We start from the raw sequence: 26605 nt of genomic DNA on the forward strand, positions 1-26605 counted from the left end.
TGAAGAAGAAATTGAAGATGATGTAATGCATAAAGTTAAAGCAGGTTGAGTAAAATGGAGAAGTGCTTCAAGTGTACTATGTGATTGAAGAATACCCTTAAAATTGAAAGGGAAATTTTATAGGACGGTTATAAGACCAATTATGCTATATGGATTGGAATGTTGGGCGGCGAAAAAACATAATATCCAAAAAGTAAAAGTTGCCCCAAAAAGTAAAAGTTATCGAGATGAAAATGTTTAGATGGATAAGTAGTATAACATTGAAAGATAAATTAAGGAATGAAGATATTTGTGGTAAGTTAGGTATAACTCCTATAGAAGATAAGATAAAGGAGAGACGACTCAGATGGTATGGACACTTGCAACGTAGGCCACATAATGCACTTGTGAGGAAGAGTGACTTAGTTACTATGGTGGGCAGTAGAAGGGGTAGGGATAGACTTAAAATAACTTGAGAGGAGATAGTAAGGATTTAATATCCTTGAATCTATCAAAAGAAATGATCAATGATTGTATAAATTGGCGGACAAGGATTCATATAGCCGACCCCACTTAGTGGGATTAAGGCTTGATTTTGTTTGTTGTTGTTGTTGAACAAGTTGCTTGAATGCATTTTTTTTTTTTTTTTAAGAAATCTACTTCTCTAAGTACGAAACAAGGCAAGTTAATCACTATTCAGAACATGAAGGGAGATAAAAAAGTGTGTACAGGTACAAATTGACCCGTAATTTTTTCTTAAAATGGGTTTGAAGGATAGCAAATGATCCAAAGCATTGTATCATGAATTGGGATGGTGTCTAAAACCTTTAAAACACTCGACTAATCTAGCCTACCCCACTATCATTCTCTGCTGAAATATGAAGAGGTATTATTTCAAATAAAATCTCAACTCTCAAAACTTAAAATCTTAAGAACCTTGAATTTACCTCCTGAACAACCCTTGAATGGCATGAAACAATGATATATTTTGTCAAAGTGGATTTGTAACCAAATCATTCAGGATATTAACACCAGAGTAGGTCCTCGCCTCCTCGGTCAACCAAAAAAAGAATGAGAAAAGGATTTGATTACATGTGCTATGTAAACAGCTGTTTACAAACGTACAAGAAAGAAACTCCTCACTCTAACAGCAACAAGAAGAAAAAGTAAAACTGAGAACATTTCTAGCTTTGGAAAGATACAACACGTAAAACAGATACAGCTCACAATCCCTGAGCTGTGTCTTTTTTTTTTTGGGGGGGGTGTGGGGCGGGAGGGTGTTAAATAAGTTTGTTTAAAGATTATATTCAAAAAAGGAAAAGGAAAAATGAGTTCCCATCAAACTTTCTAACATAGTTGCACCAGTATTCCGAGCCAACAGGAAGAGCAATGCACGCATAAGAAAAGAAAACAGATGATATGTAGCATAAGAAAGGTGAATTTCAACCGAGCTTTTCTCCTTTATTTGTAAGCAAAAAATCAAGGCGTATATTGCCAGAGCCTCAAAAAACCAACATGGCAAACAAATGTTATCTTGTACATATGCATCCAGCTATATTGAGCTATTTAAGCTTCCACAGTTTTCGTTTCTGTAACTCTCATTGCCTCTTTCACTCTAATTTAACTTTTTTTTCCCTGCTATAATCCTCCCCAATCCATAAATTTCTTGATCTCATCGTACAAAACCAGAATGGCGGCAGCACCAGTACCCCTAAACATATTTGATACTGCGCCACGGTAAAATGAAGCTATACCCCCCATCCTATATATTTTCCTCCAGCAGTCAAGGGTGCTTTGATACATTGGCTCATCAGATCCAGACTGCATCATCATCCGCCTCCTAACTGTATCCAGCGGATATGACAAAAATCCAGCTGATGTTGTGACTGCTTGAGCCACCAGCCATCGCTTCCACAGCATCAACTCTGGCTTTGATTCTTCGGACATAATTTCTTTTATTGTGTCAAAGCCACCAAAGTAAACGCCCCGGTGAACAATCATTCCATGTAGTGAAGCAGGGAGCCCTCTGTAAATCCCCCCAATCCCATCTTTTTTGCATACGGTACTCAGGAAATGGTAAATCCCTTGGAATTGACGGGCCTCGGTTCTTCCAACGTCAGCTGCTAGGCGAGTGTGTGCAATATCAAGCGGGTAGATGATAACCAATGTGGTACAGCCAGCAGCAGCACCCGCCATGAAGTTGGCAGATGCATTAGAGATGGAATGATGATCTTGAGAGTTGCCGCTCCTCAGCATATTTCTATAAAGGTCCTGCATAGAAATATTGTTTGTTTAGACCAAGAATTCACCATAACATTACTTCTTCAGTGTTTTCTATACAGGAATCTTTAAAATGATATTTACTTCAGCAAACAAAGCATAAGTGGTATCTGAGCATGAAGGGGGGCTTATAACTACTCACATTACCAGGCCAAATTAAGCCCTCAGTAAATTGCTTAAATGCTGCAGAGTGAGGCAGGGGGAGATGCAGCCGAATTTAAGACCAGAGAGCTCTATAAGTGAATCTCAGAGACTTTTTGCTGGGTTAGGGGGTGGTTTGGAAAAACTCCCTGATGAGACTTTTGGTGATCTTTAATGTGGAACTTCAATCATAATAGAGCACCACCAGCTAATTATCTTCAATACTCAGTAACTAACTTTAAGAAGGTATGCTGCTCAAAAAATTATTTTTAAAATATGCACATAGAACCTTGCTTTCAATGAAGTCAGAAAAGGGGAGTCAGAACATGAAAGACTTTCTTGAATTTACTCTTTTTTTTTTTTTTTTGACTTTTTATCAGTAAGGAATATGACAATACATTAAGAGAACAACTGAAGGGCAAGCAACCCATGTGCAATAGGTGTAATTGTTGCAGCATATCCTATCAACAAAGTTTACAAGATGATGAGAAAATCTCTAAACAACCTAAAGTGGTTTACTTATGAGCGATCTCTTTCTTCTCCCTGGACACTACGCCTTTATTTGAAAGCCCCAGATTTCTTCCTCTCTGAATGAGCCAAACAGCACAAAAGGGATAGCATCCCACAGTTCCATGTTGTGGGCCTACCTTAGAACCCCCTTCAAGTGTATAACTCTTTCTCCATGACAGAAAATTTAAATGACATTATGACATATACAAGATTGATGCATGGTTTAACTGTGAAAAATTAAAAACGAGCAACGAATACATTCATATTAAGCTAGGAATAGCACTCATGAGAAAAGAGGAGCGGCTAAGATGCTTTGGCGATTTGGGCATTTGCAACAAGACCAAATAATGCTCTAGTAAGGAGGTAATTTAGTTGACAGAGGCTGTAATGGGTGGGGGAATGTAGACCTTAAGTAGCTTGAATCAAGGTACAAAGTAGGACTCTGCTTTGTTGGTTCAGTGGATAAATTCTAGGAAGTGCTCGGTTTGGAACTTATGGGAATTGTGGGAAGAGCTTATGCTAGCATTGAGAGGCATACAGTTCAAAGTGGAACATGTTTACAGGGAGGCAAATAAAAGTACAAATTTCTTTGCCAAACAAGGAAAATCTGGTATTTCTCAATCATATAGTTGTCAGGATGATCTTCTCAGCAAGTCAGGGGAATGATTCGATTGGATTTGTTGGGTTTTCCTTCTTTGCGCTCATGATGTTTTGTGTTATCTTCTGGAGTTTTGTTTGTTTTCCACTTATAGTTGTTTAGTTCTTAGTTTTTTTGTTTGGTTGCTGGTCTTTGGTTTTTTGGTTTGGTTTATGTTGGTTAAGTTAGTTTTAGGGTCTTGGAGTTTGCTTTTGTTGTCCTAAAGTCTCAAGATTGGAACCACAGTATTCCTCTGCCATAAATGAGGGGTTTTCTAATAAAACTTGAAGGTGCCACCCTCTTTTACCCAAAAAAAAAAAAAAGGTACAAAGCAGGACTTCACGACACTCCATCCTAAAATATTTCTTGAGATCATGTAGAATTGCAGAAAAATTTCATGAATTTAATATAGCCTACCCCACCTAGTGGTACATAATGCTTGGTCATCACTGTTGCTGCCGCACATACTTAGTTCCAAAGGCTCTTCACCCAGAGAGACATTGCAAAAGCAAATGATTGGATAACTGGCCCTGCTCTTTACCACAGGAAACATCAGTTCACAATACAAGTGCCTTATTTCATCAAGGGTAAGAATTTTCTACCAAGTTGCATCCCAGGCTAAAAATAAAGTACTTCAAGGGGGTCTTGTCTTCATGTCTTCAAATAGCTCCCCAGGGGAAGGCCAACTTGCACAGATTAGCCACATTTTACAATAGTTTCCCATTAAAAACTTTGGAAATACACTATTCCCACCATAGAGACCTACACCACATTATCTTCTTCTTCCAAACAAGTAAAGCTCCCTCGGAGCACTAAACAGCCTCAAAAAATCCTCCCTTCCAGATCTAAAGGTTCGGGATCAAGTCTCCCAAATGCTTCTCACCTTCACACTGCTACTAACCAAAGCATTGTCGTTGGAAAACACAGAAAAATCCCAGCAAGTTGCACCCTTGGAGGAGATTGTGCACCACAAATCATGCCAGAAAAGGATTGAAACACCATTCCCACCTCTCAAATTAGGCTCGAACCGAACTCCAGACCTGTCTTTTATTACTTTTCAACCCCCCCTCCCTCCAAAAAAAAATAAAAAGAAAAAAAATAAAAAGAAAAGAAGAAGAAGAAAGAAAGAAAGAAAGAGATGGGCAATCTACTCTCCTTGGAAATCCACCTAGTCTAATCCACCCCATGCTCCAACAACTCCGCCTTGATTACAAACCTCCAAAAATTCTCTTTTCCGTGCAAGAACCTCCAAAGCCACATCTCCATGAGTGCTTACTTAAGAAAAAACAAGTTTTTAAATAACCAAAACCTTCCCATTGGATGAGACAAGTGGTATGAACATAGCAGCCCATACATAAAGATTCCACAGAAAAAACAACTCAACACCTCTCTCCCCCACCCAAAAAAGCAAAAGCACATAGATCCCTCCTCCAAATACCCTCTAATCTCTTTGCACTAATAAGAATGGGGATTGTTGAAGTATTTGCTGAACTGAAAGACCTAATCAAAATAATAGGACTCTCCCTCTATTTATAATATATGCTAATTATGCCAATGATCATAATACCCTCAAACTTACACTAACATGATACTAACACAATTATAATGCTAAAAGACCCAAAATATTAACACTCCCCCTCAAGTTGAAGCATAGATTTCCCCCACACCAAAGCCTTAATAAACAAGTCAACAACCTGCGCATCAGTCTTCACATAAGTTTCTCTTGGACAAAGTGCAAACAACTTCAACATGTTTTATCCACTCATGGAAGACCAGGTTGAAGGCAATATGAAAAGCATTATCACACATCAATTCCACAAACCGAGAATGTGGAAAAGATAGTTCTTTCAATACATTTTTCAACCAAACAAGTTCACATGTAGTATGTGACGACTCTATCTTTGACTCAACACTTGACCTAGCCACTATATTTTGTTTCTTATCCTCCCACAAAACCAAATTACCACTAATAAAGATATAGTACCCAGTCATAGTCATTTATCGAAAGGTAACTCAGCCCAATCTACATCAGTATATCCCTAAATATTTGTGTGACCCTGATTTTGATATAAGAGACCTCTCCCAACTACACCTTTGAGATATCTCAGGATGTGAATTACTACATCCCAATGACTTGTCTTTAGGGGATCCAGGTATTGACTCACAAAACTTGTTGCAAAAGATATATCTGGCGACGAGATTGTGAGAAAAATCAACTTTCTAACAAGTATCCAATACCATTCTGGGTTGGGCAACAAATCACCCATATTAGGCACTAACTTGCTATTAAGATCCATGAACATATCAAGTTTGGATCCCAATAGCCCAATCTCATCCAAAAGATCAAGAAAACACTTCCCCAAAATGGTTCCCATACATAATTTGGATATTTCCATACCTAATAAGTACCTTAATGGTCTCAAATCTTTAGTCTAAAACATAGCCTACAGAAAGTGTTTTAGGCCCAACATACTTCGATCATCATCACCAATAATCACAATATCATCCACCTACACAATAAGCAAAATCCTACCAAATGGAGTATGACAATAAAACATATAATCACGATCCACTACAAACTTCGAAGGCCAAATTCAAATACGCATTGAATTGACCAAACCATGCCTTGGAAGACTGTTTTAAGCCATATAATGACTTCTTAGTCAACACACTAAGCCAGCCTCTTGATCAACAAACCCAATGGATTGCTCCATAGACCTCCTCCTCAAGATTATGTAAGAAAGAATTCTTCACATCTAATTGATGCAGAGGCCGATGACGAGTGGTCAAGGAGATGAACAAACATAGTAATGTAAATTTGGCCACTAGGAAGAATATAATGAAATAATCCAAACCAAACCCTTAGCAACAAGACGTGCCTTCAGATGAGCTAGAGAACCATCAAAAGTTGACTTTTATAGCACATACCCAGCAACAACCAACCATAAACTCATCGTGAGGAAGAGATACCAACTCCCAAGTATCATTTTCTTGTAGTGCACTCACCACTTCAACCATTGCGTTCCTCCACCCAAAGTGGGCTGAGGATTTAGAAAAAAAATTAAGAAGGGCAACAGAGTAAAGTAGTAACAAAACAATAGTAAGAGAGTGACAAGAAGTCAAAGCAAACAAAGATGGGGATGGGATGTTGTGTACATGTGCATTACCTTTGATAATAGCAATGGGAGAATCAACATCGTGGGAAATATGATCATCATACAAGTAAACTAAAGGATAGTGGTAGAAGTTGGAGGGGACTCTCTTCTGTGGACCAGCCATCATGAATACACCTGCAAATTAGAACAATCGAGACAATGAGGACTCAAAACCACATGGAGACATAGGCGGACGACTGGATAAAGACAAAAAATTAAAATCTAAAAGATTAGGCAGAGTAAAAGACTTATTAAGGTTAGAAGCACTCGAGGATTGAAAATAGTATGGTGTAGACTCAAAGAAGGTGACATCGACATAGACAAAAAAATGACGCAAAGTAAGATTCTAACAATGATATCCCTTTTGAAAACACGAATAGCCTAGAAAGGCACATTTTTAAGCACGAGGGTCCAACTTATCCACCCCTAGGGGGTAGCTGATGAACAAAGGACACACTTGAATATATGGGGAGGTAAAGAGAGCATCGGAGCATTAGGGATGAGAACAAATAGAAAATTTTACCACCAAGAATAGAGGATATTGCATATTGTTGACAAGGTAATAAGCAATGAGTACAACATCACTTCAAAACACTTTAGGAACATGCATTTGATAAAGTAAGGTACGAGTGACTTCAAGGATATGTTTATTTTTCCTCTCTGCAACCCCATTTTGTTTCAAAGCATGGGCATAGGATGATTGATGAACAATACCAAACTAAGTCATATAAGTAGTGAATTGATACTAAAGTACTCTTTAGCATTATGAAGTACCTAAACAGGCAAACCAAACTGAGTATTATTTCAAAAAAAAAGGCAAAAAATGATATGAAATAACACAAATCGATCTTTATTAAATATAGGGCTGCAAATGAACCAAGCCACTCACAAGTAGCCCGAGAGCTCGACTCAGTAAGGGCTCATTCGGGTTCATTTATTTTCTAAATGAGCAAGTTTCTAGCCTAAATTTTAGACTTGGTTTGTAAACGATCCAAGCGTGAGCACAGTCAGGCTTGACTTGTTTGGGATCGTGAGTGGCACGATAACTAGCTCGAATGAGCTTGTTTATTAGGCTCGCTAAGGGGCTCGATAATGGGCTTACTAACATGCTCATTAAGTTGGCCTAATCCCAAGAGTCCAATATTGGTCCAATTGCCAACTGCCCAAGGAGAAAAACACAAATCTTGACCCAAACAAAACAGGTGGATGAAACTATTATTATTAGGCCATTTATAAAATTTCGGCCCGAGCACGCAAATGAGTTGAGCCTAAGCTCAAGCTGAAGCCAATATTATTAATATCGAGCAATGCTTAAGCCTGATCTTTTACCTCAAGCCGAGCCAAGCCCCCACTTGGCCAAGCCAAGCCTAAGCATATTGAAGCTTGGCTTGGCTCGGCTTGCTTGCAGCCCTAATTGAATAGGGTCAAGTCTTTTTTTCTTTTTTTTTTGTTTTAAAGAAGAAGGGCGGCACCTCCATTTATTTATTGATAAACCCTCACTTTTGGTGGAGAAATACCGTTGCTACAAGATAAGCAATGGGAGCTTACATATAGAAAAAAATATATATATTTAAAAGCCTCCCAAAAACAACACCAACATCCAACCAAAATAGGACTACAAGTCCAAACAAATCTAAACAAGGACCTACTAACCAATAAAACACCCCACGCATCAAATCAAACAAAAGAAAAAAAACAAACATATACCAAATACCAAAAGGAAACCAGTTAAACACACCTCATATAAGTCGTACCCATCTTGGTAACAACCTAACTAGGACCCCAAAAATCATATGAACTAACATAAAAGAAAGTAAAAGGAACAGAATGATGCTTTCCCAACTTACAAGACACACTCAACACCAAACACACGACTCAAAAAAGGAACTAGTAGTTTTAATATTTCCAAAGAGGGCGACCAATGCGACAATGGATTTGGAGTGGTGTGGCAGCAACAGTGCATCCGATAGAAAGGAGATAACAACTCAAAATGGTAAAGTCCCCCAACTTCACCCCCCCCCCCCCCCCCCACCAATCATCTTTCTCATCTTCAAATCCTAAATGGCCGCAGAATTAGGGAAGAATACCACTAAAAAGTTCATGCATTCGGTGATCTTACAAATATAAGATTGAAAGCAACTTGGGAATTTACAAAATCGAAGGAAAAGAAATAAAGGAAGTGGAATTATTTACAGTCCTATTTCCTTAATGACAATGGTGAACCAATCAACAAGAATAGTGTGAGGTGAGTTATTAGGCTACTGGAGAGTATAGAAGAAATTGGGTATACCTATGATATCATTAGTCGTAGCAGAAACTATAACCCAAGGTCTAGGATGAGACGTACTGGACGACAAACAAGCTATAAGGTCACTTAACTGAGCAAGGCATGCAATAGGAAGGGAAGCTTGCTGGGATGCTTGATATTGCTAGAATTTGGAATACTCTTCCTTTGACATAGATAGTGCATGCTACTCCCCACTGGGGCCCAAAAGCATTACTTGTGAAGCATCCCAACAAGCTTCCCTTCCCATTGCATCTCTTCAAGTTCTGCTTGGTTGGAAACCAGAACCATCTTGTGTAACAAAAGTAGTCCTCGTAGAACCAGGGATTGAAACACTAGATGCAAGGATTGGGGAATGTCTACTAGAAGGAGCACAAAATACACAAGAATAAACATCGACAAAGGATATAAACTTTGCACTACCAAGAACTTGGCACTGGACTACCTCAAAAAGCAAGTTTCAAACCTGCTAGAGAACCTGAAGAAATGTGTCATTACTCCCTCCTGCTTTTGCATCTCCCGAACATCAGCAGTTATAGGTACAATGTTAAGCTCCTTATGGATACACTTGATCTTAGCAAAGTACCATGTGACACTCCTATCTCCTTGTTGTAGCTGAAGGTACTCTATTAATAGATCGTACATATGCGTAATGTTACTAGAATATAGGAGCTTGACATAATACCAAATCTCCTTATATACATCCAAATGTATGCAGATTTGTGCAATATGGGGGCTCCATTGAGTTCCATAATAAGGAGAGAATCAATGCATCTTCTTGAACCCATACTTCTTTCCTTTTGTCATTGCTAGGCCCAAATTGAAACAAGTGTTCCGATTTACATAGGCCTGTCAAATAAATCTTGGTAGCCTTAGATCATTGTACATAATTCTTTCCATCTAACTTCTCAATTGTTATTTGTGGCAAGAATGGAGAAAACATACTTTTGGGATTCAAGGGCTCCATTTCAACACTCACAAACTTAGACTAATGATAACAAGGTTAAGCATAACAACCACGGACAAAGTGATCACCATGAATAAGTCATGAATCAACTAGCATAAGGCTGCCACATCACCAAGAAGCCAACACACTTCCCTATCAGTATCAAACAACCACTACAAGGTGCTACAAGAAAACAATGAAAAAAACTTAAATTTTTTATCAAAATACATGACCAATACCTTTGTATTGTGATTATGGGAGTATTTAGGGCATTCTAGAAGAAATTGGAGCAAAAAACTTGTGAGAACACATTCATGCACCAGCATGCGGATTTGGAGCTGTTGACTTCTAACCGGTGCATGACGGTGCATTTGGGTCCCACAGGTGGTGAAATTTGGTAGATAGATAGATCAGCAAGTTCTGTGGAGAGTTATGTGGTTTTTTTTTTGCAAAATATGGAGTGTTTCTTTGAGTTTCTAAAAGGGAAGGAGCGTCCAATTTTTTTCCCGGCACCAACTATGTTTTTCCAGCAACTCCTGGCCTGCCTTCTGGTCTTTGGTAGTGGTTATGATTTTCTATAGCAGCAGGTTTGAGGTTTATTGTTTGATTTGGTGGTGGGTTTGAGGTTTAGGGTTTGGTTTTTGCGGTGGCTATGAGGCTTAGGGTTTAGGTTGCATCTTGCTTTGATACAATGTTGAAGCCTTTTTTATCAATAGCAAAAGAAATTTTCATTAATCGGAAGATAATTTACATGAGGGAGAGTGAGACATCACTCGAAGAAAGCCTGAAACATTCCAGAAGAAAACAACAACTAATAAATAACCAAAAAAGGGAAGATCAACAAGCCAATAGGTTCCTTCAATCTCTTTGTAACTCCTGGAAACTAATTCCTCTGAAGAATCCCAAACCAACGAACTGTAGTGGGGTCAAATACTGAATTTTATCCCAAACCAGCACCCAATCTAATTTCTTCCTAGTGAATAATTACGCTCCAACCATTACAGCCATAAAACTGCAAGTATCCCACACTTCCATAGAACTGCCCTTTCTTTCCATCTTCCAAAGCCTGCAAAAGAGGTAGCTAACAATTCACCGAAGAAGCACAAACCAGCTCTCTCCTGAAATACCAAAAAGCTTATTCCAGATCCTGCAAGAAAATTCAGTGCAAAAGAAGATGAAAAAGCTGTACTGGAATTTTTGTAGCAAAGCACATATCATACATCAAGAGAGAGAGACTTCAAAGGCCTCCTAATTTGCAGCAAGTTATTAGCATTAATTTTACTAAGCAAACCAACCAAGTGAAAGCCTTAATTTTTGGAGGAGCCTTGGATTTCTAGATGAAATGATAAGAGTGGGAAAAAAGAGTTGGGAGTCGAGATTCAAGAAAAGATTTTGCAAGAATACACTCCTAACTGATCCAAAGACCAGGACCAAATATCCCTCCCCAAAGAAAGATTACTCCCATTCAATAGAGATAACAAAGAAGAAAACTCCATCATCTCCCTATCATTAATAGATCTCCTAAAATGAAGATTCCTAGAAAAAAATGGGCTATTCAAATCCCCAACAAAGAATGATACGACTCTATTTTGCTCAAAAATCAGTCTAAAGAGACAAGGGAAAGAAGTGGATAACCAAGGTTCTTTCCAAAAATGGATTTGAGAACCCCTTCCAACCTCAAGTTTAGTGTGAGGGGTGAAAAATGACTAAATCTGAGACACGGACCTCCACGGACTCCCCTAAGAAAATCTTAAATTAACATTGGTATCCCACCCATTCTCATTTAACCCGAACTTGCTTCTTATTACTCTATGCCAAAGGGACAATTCTTTTAAAGGGAAGTGCCATACCCATTCAGCTAAAAGAACCGTGTTTTTGGACAACTTCCCTAGACCCACCCCTCCTTTTTTGACCTACAAACCTCACCCTAGCTAACTAAGTGGTACTGGTCCCTGTGATCCCCCGCACCAGACAACAAAAAGTCTCTCATGATTCTCTCAAGCTTGCTAGAAATCCCCACCGGAATCTTAAAAACAAACAAGAAATATAACAGAATGCTAGAAAGACGAGCCTGAATCAAGGTTATTCTTCCCCTTAAAGAAAAAAAGCCCCCTTCCAACCATCTAATCACAATGATAGATCTCTCCTCTATTAATAATATATGTTAAGTGCATACCAATGATCATTATGTCCTTACTAACTCACACTAACATAATACTAACACACTAATAATGCTAAAAGACCAAAATAACCATTAACGGGGATAGTGGACATGAGATAAATGGTAGATTAGAAACTGTGGCTACATATTTTTGGGGTCCTAGAATGGTTACAAACTGCTATTATGATGGGAATAAAAATCACAACTCTAACTGATGCTACAAACTGCAGCTGCTTCAACTGCTATGCCTGCTACAGATCGCTATCATTATGCAATAACTGCTAGGACTACTACATTAATAATTTTATATTTATTTTTTTTTTTTAAATTGTTTTCATTTTCTCCCTCCACTTGTAAATCAATCCCAATCAGCTCAATGAAGAATAGGGGAGAATATTATAAAATATGAAGAGGGCAATAACAATACAAATTAATGAATTATCTAATTTTTGTAATATTAAAAATTATGAGGAATGTTTGGTAAAAAAATTTATTTATTTTGATAATATTTAGTAATTTGATATTTCTTTTCTACATCGTTGAACTTCAACCATTTCTTTTCTAGTTTTTGTCATCTTCAAGTTGTTAATAATATATTTTTAAATGATAAATTTTATGCTTATAATATTTTAGTCTTAAACATCAGGTTATGCAATATAACTTATCGGCTTAAATTTATTAGAATTTTATGTTTTTATAAGAAAAAGTCATCCATCAGAAAAGAAATAAAAATTAGCTTTGGAGGACAAGACATCCTCTAGTACTCAGCAAAAACAACTGCAAATGGGCAGTTTCTGCAGTACCTTTGGAGTGTCAAAAAACAAAATTCCCCAAAAAATTCCAAAAGTGTGCAACTAAAAAGAAGCCAAAAAAAAAATAACACTATTCATAAACAATCAAATACTAGAAGTGCCAATTCAAATTGTTACATATTGAGTATCATGACTAAAACTGATTTGCATATAACTAGAGTACAGTATTTTTATTCTTCTGTGGATATAAGTCATGAATCTTCTCAAAATGGGGTCGTAGACATGTCTTTAGCGACCCTAAGCATTGTTGGAGCCCCGAGGCTAAAGATGGACTTTGACTTGTCACCGATCTTGGTTGTTGAGGCTTGCAATGAATAGCAAGATTCAACCGCCAATCGATTTGGATATTAAATTTATTCCTTGTTTGGATAACTTGCTATTTTATCAGACATTGCAGCTTTCTATGCTACTTGCAGTTGGAGGATCTTCTACATATTCTCCAATGGTGATTGATGATGCAATGCAGATCAAGCCTCCTCCCTTGTTCCTACTAATAGAGTTAAAGCTACTATGCCATTTTAGAGCTTGAGGTAGGGCTTTCTCTAACAAGGGGAACCACCAATGGAGAACTTTAGATTTTTTTTATTGTCGTTACGTTCTTATATTTTAGTTTGGGAAAACTCTGGTAATTTTATAAGTTTAATTAATTTAGGTTTGTTGCATATTTAAGTACTTTGGGGATGTCTTGAAATTTCTTCTTTTATTGGGGCTTTTATGTAATATGTGTTTTCGTTAGTAGTCGGTATAAGTGTAGACATGCAAGTTACTGTACAGTCAAATCATTTTGAAATCAGACTGTTGCAGTTTCTCACTCTCTCTCTCTCTCTCTCTCTCTCTCTCTCTCTCTCTCTCTCTCCCACAGGATGCCTGTTTCTCCTCCTCCTCCTCCTCCTCCTTCTTTCTCTCTCATCTCAGTTCCTGTTCTGTCTCTATGTCTGTCTCTCTCTTCCCTCCATTAGTAATCCTACATCACTAGTTTTTTTTTTAATAAAAATACAAAAATGCCAACTTTTCCATATTTGAACTTTTGTAAAGGAGAGCTAGAAAATGATAAAAAGATGTTTCCTAACTTTCTATACAAATTTTGCAAAATTGGAAAATAAGATGGCACTTTTGTAATTCTTTAGAAAATTGAAAATGAAAAATAAAACTATTTTCCAAAACTGCACAGGTGCTTAGCATTCCTATCACCTTCAGTGGATTGTTTGGAACCACTTAAACATAAGATTTTTTGGAAAAAAAAAATGTTGAATTTAATAAGTGCTGATAATAAGCGTTGAATTGGAAAAGTGCTAAAAGTTATAGGTGGTTGGTTGTATTTAAAATAAGTGGTATTTGGATACTTAAATTTATTATGGGGTGCTATATGATTATTTTTAAATATCTTTTAAATTAGGACAAAATACAATGACCTCCTAAGAGGTTTGACAAAAAAACAATGACCTCGCCTGAGGCTTCAAAAATTCCAGAAACATCCCGTGAAGTTTCAAGAACTCCAAGGACCTCCCCTAAAATTTACCAAAAGACACAATATTTTCCTTTTATTTTGCAAAAAGACAAGTTTTTCTTAGGGAACTCTGTCTTTTTGGAAAATCTCAAGGGAGGTCTATGCCACTTTTGAAACCTCAAGAGCGGTCTATATCTTTTTACCAAACCTCAAGGGACGTGAGTGTCTTTAGCCCTTCAAATTACAAGAAGGGGAGCCTAGGCACAACACTAAAGTTGTCACCATATGACCAGGAGGTCACAGGGTTTGAGGTGTAAAAACAACCTCTTATAAAAATGTAAGGTAAGGCTACTTACAATAGACCCATCGTGATCCACCCCTTCCCCAGACCCCATGTCACAGGAGCTTTATTCACTGGGTTGCCTTTTTTATATTTTAAATTACAAATATTAATATTTTTATTAACAATTTCATTAATAGTTATTTTCATTATTTATAATTAAAATTTAAATATTTTCTATTAAAAAAATTATATAAGATTTTTATTTTTAATTAACAATAATCTTGTTATTAATGTATATTTAAAGCATATTACTATCATATTAAATTATGATAAAAATAATATTACTAATAAAATTCAAAATTTTAATTTATTTAATGTCAATTTAAATTAACAAATAGTTCTTGTTGAATCCAGAATTGAATTATAATAACTAACATGTCATAATATATAATTATTTATGAATATATTTTAAATAAAAAATATTAATATTTTTATAATTAGAAATTTAAATGATAAATATATTAATTTTCTAATTAAAATTTAAATATTTTCTATTTACTAATATAATATTATTATTTATTAATTAGCAATAATTTTGTTATCAATGTATATTTATAACATATGATTATCACATTAATTTATGTTAAAAATATTATTAATAACTAAATTAAAAATTTTAGTTTATTTAATGTTAATTTAAATTTATAGATGGTCTTTTTTATTCATTCTAGAATTTAATTATATTTTATTAATAATTAATAAGTTATAACGCATAGCAAAATCATATATGGTTAACTTTTAATTAATAATTATATTAACTATTATTTTTAATTAATATTTAAATAGTTTTATTAAGTAAAAATAATATAATATTATTTTTTGATTAATTTTAAATTATATTTATAACATATGATTATTACTTCAATTTATGGCAAAATAATATTATTAATTAAAATTAATAGATCGTTCTTCTTCTTCATTCTAGAATTAAATTATATTTCATTAAAAATTAATATTATAATACATAATAAAAATAGTATAATGAATATCTTCTAATGTTTTATTTTTAAAATTATAAAATAGCCACTAAATTTTCTTATATTTACAAAATTGACTCTACCTATGAACAGTGTCACTTATAAGTGGACAAAAAGCTGCCTTAGATTGCTTACCAAAACTAACTTAAATAATTCTCAAAAAAGTGGTTCTACAAAAGCATTTTTGTAGTAAATGCTTGCTATAGCACAAGTCAAACGCGATTTTTTTTTTTTTGTAAAAGTGCATATTTTAAGTGATAAATAAGCACTTTTTTTTAGGTGCTCCCAAATGGGGGCTTAAATTCAACACTTTTTATGAAAAGCACTTCTGCGTGAGTAGTTCCAAACGATCCCTATGACAAAAGGCTTTGGATTTTTTCCTTTACAAAATATCCTCAATCCCTACAACGACCAAATCTCACCAAGCATTCCCTCTCCTTTTTCACTCTTCCTCATTAAGCCCCATACTGATATTCCTTCAAGTCATTCCTAGTGTTCAGGTGTCCATAAACATGTGTAAAAAAGGTGAAAAATATGCTTATGAATTATCTTATCCTCTTTTTATATTACTAATTCTCTTTCTCTCTTACTTTAGTCATTTGTTTATCAATAAAAAAAAGTGCTGGTGGGTCTAACCAATCTATGTTACTTGTCATTCAACAATGAAATGACACTTTTGTACATCTTTTGTACATTGCTTGAATAGTAAACTTGTTTGAAGTAATAAAAAAGGGCATGGTCAATAAACTACAGCAAAGGCCAAGACAAGAAGTCAATAAGAGCAGTTTATCATTGAACATTTCTCTTATCACCCCATGATCACATATCAATTAGTTACAAATAATTGGTCAATCAAAGAAATGCAAACATATGAAGAACTACAAGTGAAAAATATCAAGGCATTTCTTTTTCAAATGTTAGGTTGTCAAGAGGCCCGAAATCAAGAATGAGATAGCCACAAGTGACAATGTAAGAAAGAGATGGACAAGGAATTAGTGATTTGTAAGGAGCTAAAGGCAGTACCATTGATGACTAGAAAATGTTGTCAAGGTTGGTTCATGCAAAAAGATTAGGAGGAAGGCATAAAAACATGGGCTTAGGTGGCTGGTAAGCATGTTAATTAAAATTAAATTTGAAAATTTCAGTTGAAATTTCAAATTTTGGGAGGGGTTTCCAAACAAAAACACCATCCAATTTGTTTCTTATAAAATGTGAGCCAAGATTTCAGGTTTTTAAATTAAAAAATGAAAGAAAAAAATTGGGGCATCTCATTTTGGCACTTGTTAATGGTTATTTAGTCATTTGGCATTATTATTATGTGCTAGAGTTTTGTTAGTAATAAGTGTGAGTTTGTAAGGGTATTATGGTCATTGGCATTGCACTTGACATATATTATAAAGGGAGGGAGAGACCTATCATTGAAGTTAGGCATTCCATTTTACCCAATTATTCAACATGGAATCAGAGCATGATTCTGAAACCTAAACCCTAATTGTTACCACCATCATCAAAACCAAGACCTAAAACCCAAAATTTGCTGCATGTCTACCATCATGGACGAAATTTCCAGCAACACTATAGCCCTAGAAAACAGCCAGCAGCTGCCGGAAGTCAGACCAGTAGCTGGAAATTTCCTGGGCGAGAGTGCCAATTCAGGAACACAAAATCTACTATACATTTTGCAAAAACAACACCATAATCACCCAGACACTGGTGATCTGCCCCCCCAGTGAAACCCCATCTCCAGGAAGTGTCCCACTGCCTTCACATGCTGGTCAAAGGCCGCCATGAAGCTACTTTTGGGCATGTTCTTGACATGAAATCATCCAGCAGTGATCAAATCCCTCTATTAACATGTTGATGGAGTTTTTCGTGATGTTTTTTTGTCCAAAGATCTCACTTTTTTAATTGCTCATGTGCAGCACCCAAGTAATGGTTGTTTGATGCTTCATGAAGCTTTTTATCAATGGTTATTGAGTTTATTGGGTCTGAAGCAGTGGGATTTTTTGTGTTTCTATTTCAATGTTCTAATTCCTTCCATATACCAAAATATCAAGCTGTTGGGCATGTGTTTTGCTCAAAGATCCAATCTTGGTTTTGACCATACATTCATGGGAATTCGTTATTTGTTGTTCGGTGTTAGTAAAAGTCATTGGTGACTCTCTTGGAGCAGTGGTAGTCATAGTTGTTAAAATCCTATAATTCACGATTCAATTCATATCAATTCCTCACTAAATCGATTTGAATCTTACTAGCGAAACTAAAATCAACTGAATTGTTGTCAAATCTATCGATTCACCTCGTGAATCTATCAAATTGGTCTAAATCTATTGGTTCTCGATATTTTGGACCTATCATATCCTGACAAACCCATAGTTTGAAACCCCCAAAGCAATATTTCTTTCCTTCTTATCGGTTTTAATTTTACATGATTACCTCCCATTTTTGTTTACATCAGCTTTGCATTTAAAAAGAGGAGAAAATAGAACTTTGGGTCTTATGTTACCTTCACAAAACCATTCTTTGCTTTAAAAGGAGTATAGTGCTCCACCATTGTGAAGAAGGGGCGGAACACTCACCGGCTAAGGTGGTAGTACAAGTACTCATGTTTCTTTGTGATGTTAAGATTCAAAGGTCAAAGGTAAGTTCTTCTAGTAGTTTGTTCAATTATCATTATTTTTACTTAAATTATTTTTTATTTTTAATCTGAGAAAGAATATGCATGAAATTTTTTCTTAGTTGTCAATTTTTTTAATTCTTTTTCTTGATTGCTTCCCTTAAACAAGATAAAGTTCACTAATTTATTAATATTTCCTTACTCATTCTCTTACTTTTCACTTGTTTATGGAAAGTATACACATAAAATATGATTTTTTTTATCAAAATTAAAATCAATTTTATTATTTTTCTTGTTGATTATATATCAATATATGCATGTCATCTAGAATTGAGTTTGAAAAATTTACCGAATCTTACAATTTGATTTGGTTCTCAATTCCCAAAATTGAAATTTCGATTCACAATTTGAATATCAATTTAAACTGTTTTTTTTTTTTTTGTGAATGGTAGTGTTATGTAAGTTTGTCAGTGATTTGTCCATGGTAGTTTCGTGGTTCACCTCTCCAATTGTTCCTGTGCCGTGTGTTGGTTTCTTGGGGCGTCTGAGTTTCTTGGTGCTACAGCCGCCTTGTAATGATTTATTTGCCACTTGCTCATGGTGGGTCACCTTGTTCATGGTTGTTTCAATTGTTCCAACAATTAATCTTGTTATCATTGGTTTGAGTTTGTGAGTTTTGAGATGGTGTTTCCAAATTCCAAAAGTTTGGTTCCCTTGTTAGTCATTTGTTTGAGTGAACCGCTTACTATGACTATATCAGAGGAGAGGTATTCAAGGTTTTCTACAATATCAATCGTCTCAACAAGCATCTTATCACATTGCATCTTTTGTCCAAAAAAGTAATCCTACAGTTTCTATATGTCACCTGGTATCCTTTCCACTAGTCCTTGGGTTATCAATTCTGCTGCCACTGACCATATAACAAGTGCAACCAACTTCTCTTCTGACCTCTAGTATCTTAAAAATCTACCTCAAATTACCCTTATTGATGGGTATAATATTGTTGTTAAGGGGATAGGAACAATAAATCTTACTCTTTCCATCTCTCTTTCTTCTATAGTATACAATCCTAAATCCCCTTTCAATCTCATGTCAGTTAGTAAGCCTACAAAGTTACCATATTGTTTGGTCACTATATTTCTTGATTCTATGGTTATTGAGGATCTGAAGATGAGAAAAACAATTGGCACGGGACGTGAGGCTCATGGACTTCACTACTTTGAGTCGCCTTCTCCTCCCATTGCTTGCATAGCCATATCTACACCACTTCAAATCCATTAACGCCTTGGTCTTCTGTCCTAGTACAAGTTGAAATAGCTAGTTCCTACATTGAGTTTTGTGTCTAATCTTGAGCATAGTAGTCAAAGGCGCATTGAGGCGCAAAGGGTGCTTGGAGCCAAGGCGCAAAGCGAACGCACTCGCTTCACAAAGGTGAGGCGCACAATTTTTAAATTTGTGCACAATGCCTATTTGATGGGTAATTGGGTAATTGACATATGAAAACACATCAGTATAATATTATAATTTAAAATGCCAAATATTCAATACCAAAACATAAACACATAGAAATTATGACAATTAGTACCAAGTTCCAAGTGAAAGAAACATAGTTCAACATAAGTAATTACACATGCAAGAGTTCAAGCTTCAAATTAGAAAGGAAATGAAATTGCCAGGCCAAAGGCCCAAAAGCATCAACATAGTGGCTTAATGCAAGTTAATCTATAACTTGCCAAGAGCAAGGGCAGCTTGCTAGCCACCGAAGAAGAAGAAGAAGACTTACTAGTTTGAAGCAACCTAACGTATCAAGAAGACTGGCGATGACGACTCAACGGCTCAAAGCCTCTCGCTTGTTTGAAGGCTCTGGCAAAGGCTCTCTTGCTGGCGGAAGGCTTGAAGACGAAGGTCGTGCTAGTTCGAAGGCTTGAACCTCGAAAACAAAGGTCGTGCTGGTTTGAAGGCTTGAACCTCGAAGACAAAGGGCTCTTGCGAAGGCTCGAAGGCTTGAAGATGAAGGTGTTTTGTGCTCGTTTGAAGGCTTGAGGACGAAGACTGTGCTGGTTCAAAGGCTCAAACCTCAAAGACGAGGGCTCTTGCGATGGCTCTCTTTCTAGGGAAGGCTCAAAGACATGAAGACAAAGCCTAAACCGCTAGTTTTGTGTTGGTTCCAAGGCTCGAAGGCGAGGCCTGCACTTGCTGGTTTGAATCGAAGCCTCCGGCTAGGGTTGGTTCGAGTCAGGCTATGTTTTCTTTCTTAAAAGGTTAAGAAAAAAATGAAGTTAAAAGATCAAAAATCTGAGGTGCAACTCATTGCACCTAGAGCCTCAGTGCGCCTGTCTGCACCTTTTTAAGGTTGCCTCACCTCAGCCCTGATGAGATGCTAGCCTCGTTGCCCCATTGCGCCTCACGCCTAGGCGCACCTCAAACGCGCTTTTGACTACTATGATCTTGAGCGTGAGTCTTGTCAATTAGGAAAACAACATTGTGTTCCATTTGCTTTCCGGATTGACAAACGGGTGGTTAGTCCTTTTATACTAGTCCGTTTCCATATTTGGGGTCCTAGTCGTGTCATGTCAAAATTGGGGGCTTGCTACTTTGTTACATTTGTTGATGACAACTCTAGGATGACTTGAATATATTTAATGAAAGATCGTTTCAAGTTGTTTAATATCTTTTTTGCATTCTATTCCCAAATAAAGACTCAATTTGATATGTCATTCATGATACTTCATAGAGATAATGCTGAGTACTTCAGTACCCAGTATGATCCATCAATCCTTGTGCCCACACTCAATGACAAAATGTAGTTGCAGATTGGAAAAACAGACATCTTGATGTCACTTGTACCCAATCGTATCAAATAAATGTCCCCCAAAGTTTTTTGGACTAATGTTGTGCTCACAACTTGCTCCCTCATCAATAAAATGTCATCCTCTATCCTTGGTGGTAAAATACCATATTCAGTTATCTTCCATAAGGCTCCTTTGTTCTCCTTTCCTCCTTATTTATTATGTTAAGTGTCCTTTGCCCATCAATTAACTTCAAGAATGAATAAGTTGGATCCTCATGCTATCAAATGTATTATCTGAGCTATTCTCATACTCAAAACAGATATCGAAATTATAGTCCTACTTTACATCAATTCTATATCACTCCTGAAGTCACCTTTTTTTAGTATACATTATAATACTCCGATTCCTTGAATTTTATTGACCTTGATGAGTCCCTTCCTCTGTCTTGCCTTCTAGATCCAAACCTATTATCTATGCCCAATCCTCTTATATCTTCATCCAGTTTGCGTCCTTCGCATCGCTTGGATCATCCCAATTTGCAGGTATACAAACGGCAACTCAAGGGAGGAGGAGAGCCTCCTCTAGCTTGTGCTACTGTGCCTCTATTTCCTTGGTCAGATGATTTTATTTCCCATGATATTGATCTCCCTATAGTTGTTCAGAAGGGTAAACGCACATGTACCCAACATCCAATCTCTAATTTTGTTATGATGTCTTCTGTTGCTCTTCCAAAATCTATTTATGAAGCCTTATCCCATTCTGAGTAAAGGACTACAATGATTGAAGAAATGCATGCACTACTTGATAATGATACTTAGGATTTGGTACCTCTTCTTCTTGATAAGTCTATGATGGGTTGTCTCTAGGTGTACAATGTAAAAGTCAATCCTAATGATTCTGTGGCTCGTTTGAAAGCTCGCCTTCTTGTTAAAGGATATACTCAAGTGTGTTTGGATTGTTCAGATAAATTCTCTCCGGTCACTAAAATTGCCTCAGTACTTTTTGTTCATCTCTTTAGCCACCACTTGTCATTGGCTTATATATTAGTTAGATATGAAGAATGCTTTCCTACATGGTGATCTTCGTGAGGAGATATATAAGCAACATGCACTTGGATTTGTTGCTTAATGGGAACCAGGCTCATTATGTCAGCTTAATAAATCATTGTATGGATTTAAACAATCTCCAAGAGCATGGTTTAGCCTCCGATGGTGTGTCATTTTAGTACTACAAGACTTGAGTTTGGCCTTCAACGATATGCAGTAATCACTCTATATTCTATCATCATACACCATCTGGTAGGATTTTGCTTATTGTGCGTGTGGATGACATTGTGATCACCGGTGAAGATGATCGAAACATCCAAAACCTAAAGTTTTTCCTACAAAGTAAGTTTCAAACCAAGGACTTGAGACTATTGAAGTACTTCTTGGGTATAGGAGTATCAAAATCTCGTACCAGAACTGTCTTGTCACAGAGGAAGAGACGGGGATGTTGGGATCCAAACCTATTGTATAACCATTAATCCCAATTGTAAGTTAGTGCCAAACATGGGTGATTTGTCGCCTAACCTCGGTCAATGATGGAGACTTGTTGGAAAGTTCAACTATCTACAGTTACTTGACCAGATATATCTTTCGCAACAAGTGTTGTGAGTCAGTTTCTCAATTCTCCGAGAACAAATCACTAGGATGCAATAATTCGCATTTCAAGGTATATCAAAGGTGCACCAAGGAGAGGTCTCTTATATTAGGATCGGGTTCACACTCATATTCGGGGATGTAAAAATGCAGATTGGGCCAAGTCACATTTCGACCGAAGATCCAACAGGTTATTGTATCTTTGTTAGTGGTAATTTGGTGTCTTCAAAAAGTAAGAAACAAGCTATGGTAGCCAGGTCAAGTGTTGAGTCAAAGAATAGAACAATGGCGCACACTACATGTAAACTTGTTTGGTTGAAAAACATGTCAAAAGAACTAGGTTTTCCATATTCTCAACTTATGGAGTTGATGTGTGATAATCGAGCTATTGTTCATATTGCCTCCAACCCGATTTTCCATGAGCGGACAAAGCACATTGAAGTTCATTGCCACTTTATTTGAGATAAACTTATACAGAAACTCATTACAACTATTCATGTGAAGTCTGAGCTTTAGCTTGCTGATTTTTTCACTAAAGTCTTGGGAGGTGTTCAAGTGAAATTCATTTGTAATAAGCTATGAGCATATGATATATATGCTCCAACTTAAGGGGGAGACTTATTGGTTATTTAGTCATTTACATTATTATTATGTGTTAAGACTTTCGTTAGTTTTAAGTGTGAGTTAGTAAAGGTATTATGGTCATTGGTATTGTGCTTGATATATATTACAAATAGAGGGAGAGACCTATCATTGAAGTTAGGTCCACCTTAGCATATGCATTTCAACCACTTTTACTTTTTTGAATGTATTGTTTCTTAGCTACCTAAAATTTTGATCCTTACAACATAGATGGTCTTATAACCATTCTATAGAACTTTCCATTAACTTTAATGGTATTCTATGATTGCTAGCAGACCCAATGCACTCCTCCATTTTACCCAACCTGCTTTAACTCTATGTACTACATCCTCTTCAATTTCTCCCTCTGCTTGCATAATAGATCTAAGATAGCGAAATCTATTACTGTTGTTGATTTCTTGATTATCAAGTCTAATAATGTCTTTAATACCACACTTTAGATGGCTGAAATCTCATCTACAAATAACATACTCCACAGAACCCCATTTTGGATACTTCTAGTAAGTTCATCCAACACTACTGCAAAAAGATAAGGCACAAAGTAAATCCTTGATGTTTATGATTGAAAATCCCTTAAACTCTCCACTTGTAGTCCTAAAACTAGTCATTGCTCAATTATACATACTTTAATATTATCAATACACCTACTACATTATAAAACCCACCATAAAACTTCTCTAGGAACCGTATCAATGCAAGGTCAAAATTATTATGTCACACAACTCACATCTACTAACTTTGCATTCAAGCTTGGGAATAATTAAAATATATTGCCAATCCAGTGGCTATTTCAGTTCCTATGGCTAGCACTTTTTTGGATATGCCCAATGCACTCTTCCATTTTACCCAACCTGCTTTAACTACTACATCCTCTTCAATTTCTCCCTCCGCTTGCATGATAGATCCAAAATATCGAATTCTATTAGTGTTGTTGATTTCTTGATTATCAAGTGTAATCTTGTCTTCAATACTACTCCTTGCATGGCTGAAATCTCATTTGCAAATAATATACACTATGGAACCCCATTTTGGAAGCTTGTAGTAAGTTCATCCATTACTAATGCAAAAAGATAAGGCTCAAAGCAAATCGTTGATGATGTCCCACCCACAAAAGAGTCCCAAGTCCTAGTAGCCCCGCTAAATGGTAACCTATTATGACTGGAAATTCCTCAATCTCTCCACCTATAGTTTTAACACTAGTCATTACTCTATCATACATATCCTTATTGACAATAATATACCTACTACATACTATTTTTTTTTTTTCCTAAAACCCACCATAGAACTTCTCTAAGTACTCTATCAATCCAAGGTCAAACTTATTACGTCGCATGACTCACATCTATTAAGTTTGCATTCAAGCTTGACAAAAATTAAAATATTTTGCCAATACTGTGGTCATCTCACTTTCCAATACATATTTACCATCCATGCTGCCCACAACTGTGTTCAACATAAAATATTTTCTAATTCAATAGACAGAAAACAGTTGCACGCCAGGTTACAGTGCCAACCACAAAACTTTCTTAAAGCCTTTCCTGGTAATAAATAGCAATGGAAGATTCTAACTAAATGAAGCCACTTAACCATCCAGTTTGTCATGTAATGGTTATATTGTAAAATTACTAAAATATCTGTCCCAACCACAAGTACAATTCCAAGTGCGGCACCAAAATGAAATGGAGACAAATAGTCTCCTTCATCCTGCCTAGGCTTTTGGGCAATACTAACACTTCTATGTAGGATTATTCCTGAAAAGAAAGCCAGCCTCCACAGCCATCTTCAATCAACCATCTTGCACGCAATACCAATGCCTCCACAGACTATCTTTTTACAAACCCATCTAAGAATACTCCCAAAACAAAAACACATTCTTTAATACGAATTGTCCTTGCACTGTACCCATTCAATTCCCAAGCCTAATTGGCACCAATGTCAAAGTCGTCTTAAACCCAACATAGCATCATGTATATTCTTCCCTCTCAACTACTTTACCTACTGATAGGGCAAGCCCTCAACTCGGACGTCCTCGGTTCTATTCCCGGCGGAATTAACTAGGTCATAAAAAATTTGCCCCCACCCCCCAAAAAAAAAAACTTGTTTCCCTATAATCAACAGAGCACGCAAAATTCACCATTTCTCACAACAATTCACCAATTCAAAGGAATTAAAACAAAAGGTCATCATAAAATTAGCACAAATCAAACCTTAAACGAGAAATTTAGAGCGACGGACGGGTAATACCGAAGAACGCTGCTACCGTTGCCTCTCCACAGGGAGAGAATGCCCTCCTCCCTGACCGTGCGGACGATACAATCAAGCATGCCCTTGTACCTTGCACGACCACCATTGATAATGGCGAGATTGCTATCCTGGGTCTGCAATAGAAGCTTTGCCCTCTCTATCGGGGCGACAATCGTGTGCACCACACCCCCCATCAAAGCCCCCGCCATCAGATCCCTCTGGAAACTGGCCAACATTTCGCACGACCCTGATCTTGATTTTGCAACTCCACCATCTTCTCTCATCCTACTCCCTCTCTCTCTCTCTCCCCCCCACCTCAAAACTTCCCCCCTCCCCCCTCCCCCCTCTACAAAACCCACTTCCCCTTTCCCCTCAAACCGGTTCGAAAATGCTCACCAATTATCTTTCATAAATGGGTTTGCGCTGCGCCATCAATCACACCTTTTGAGTGCTTCAGAAACCCAACCCTTTAAAATATTCTCTCCCTCCCTCCCTCCCTCTCAATAACTCAACCTATTTTTTTTTCCCTGGATAATTTCTGTGAGGAATATAAATTGATCCCGAAAACCAGGAAATACTTTGTGCGCTGCGTACATGGTGAAGAGTGGTCAGGGCCGCCAGAGAGCCACCTCGGACATGGGCCCATGGGATAAACATAGGTCAGCCTATGTTCTTCTTCCTCTTCGGCGTTCTGGGTCTTGACTGCTTTTCTCAAAAATTATTTCTTTTTCTCACCTAATGCATTTGAATTTCCAGAACCATTAATAAAGATTAAATTTGGTGAATAATATTCTCATGAATAATAACCATTAATTAACTGTAAGGATTATGGAGTATGATTTTCGTGGATCATTTATCATTTTTATGCATGACTTTATTTTGATTTTGAGTTCGATTATTTCATTTAATATACTAACCTGTAATTTGCAGTTCTTGTGGCTATTGATATGTACTTTAATTATTTTTTTTAGTTTTGAAAATTGTAGAGGAACACACTG

At 36.6% G+C, this 26605-nt stretch overlaps 1 protein-coding gene across 1 annotated transcript; it reads right to left on the minus strand.

Moving 5' to 3' along the window:
- Positions 1 to 1399: 1399 nt before the first annotated feature.
- LOC131151127 (probable ADP,ATP carrier protein At5g56450) lies at positions 1400 to 25958 on the minus strand. Its single transcript, XM_058102367.1, has 2 exons — positions 25571 to 25958; positions 1400 to 2250 (listed from the first exon to the last, which is right to left on the minus strand). The coding sequence occupies exons 1-2, from the start codon at positions 25889 to 25891 to the stop codon at positions 1618 to 1620; spliced, it is 954 nt and encodes a 317-aa protein (XP_057958350.1). The 5' UTR covers positions 25892 to 25958; the 3' UTR covers positions 1400 to 1617.
- Between the last annotated feature and the right edge of the window lie 647 nt (positions 25959 to 26605).

The sequence above is a fragment of the Malania oleifera genome, chromosome 3 (genome assembly GCF_029873635.1).
Source record: "Malania oleifera isolate guangnan ecotype guangnan chromosome 3, ASM2987363v1, whole genome shotgun sequence".
Lineage (NCBI taxonomy): Eukaryota > Viridiplantae > Streptophyta > Magnoliopsida > Santalales > Ximeniaceae > Malania > Malania oleifera.

What these genes read in the sequence shown, in the direction of transcription:
- LOC131151127 (XM_058102367.1), bottom strand. Translation starts at nt 25,891, where the DNA reads ATGAGAGAAGATGGTGGAGTTGCAAAATCAAGATCAGGGTCGTGCGAA. An exon ending in CTCTAAATTTCTCGTTTAAG is followed by an intron (nt 2,251 to 25,570) that starts GTTTGATTTGTG and finishes ATTTCTATGCAG; the next exon opens with GACCTTTATAGAAATATGCT.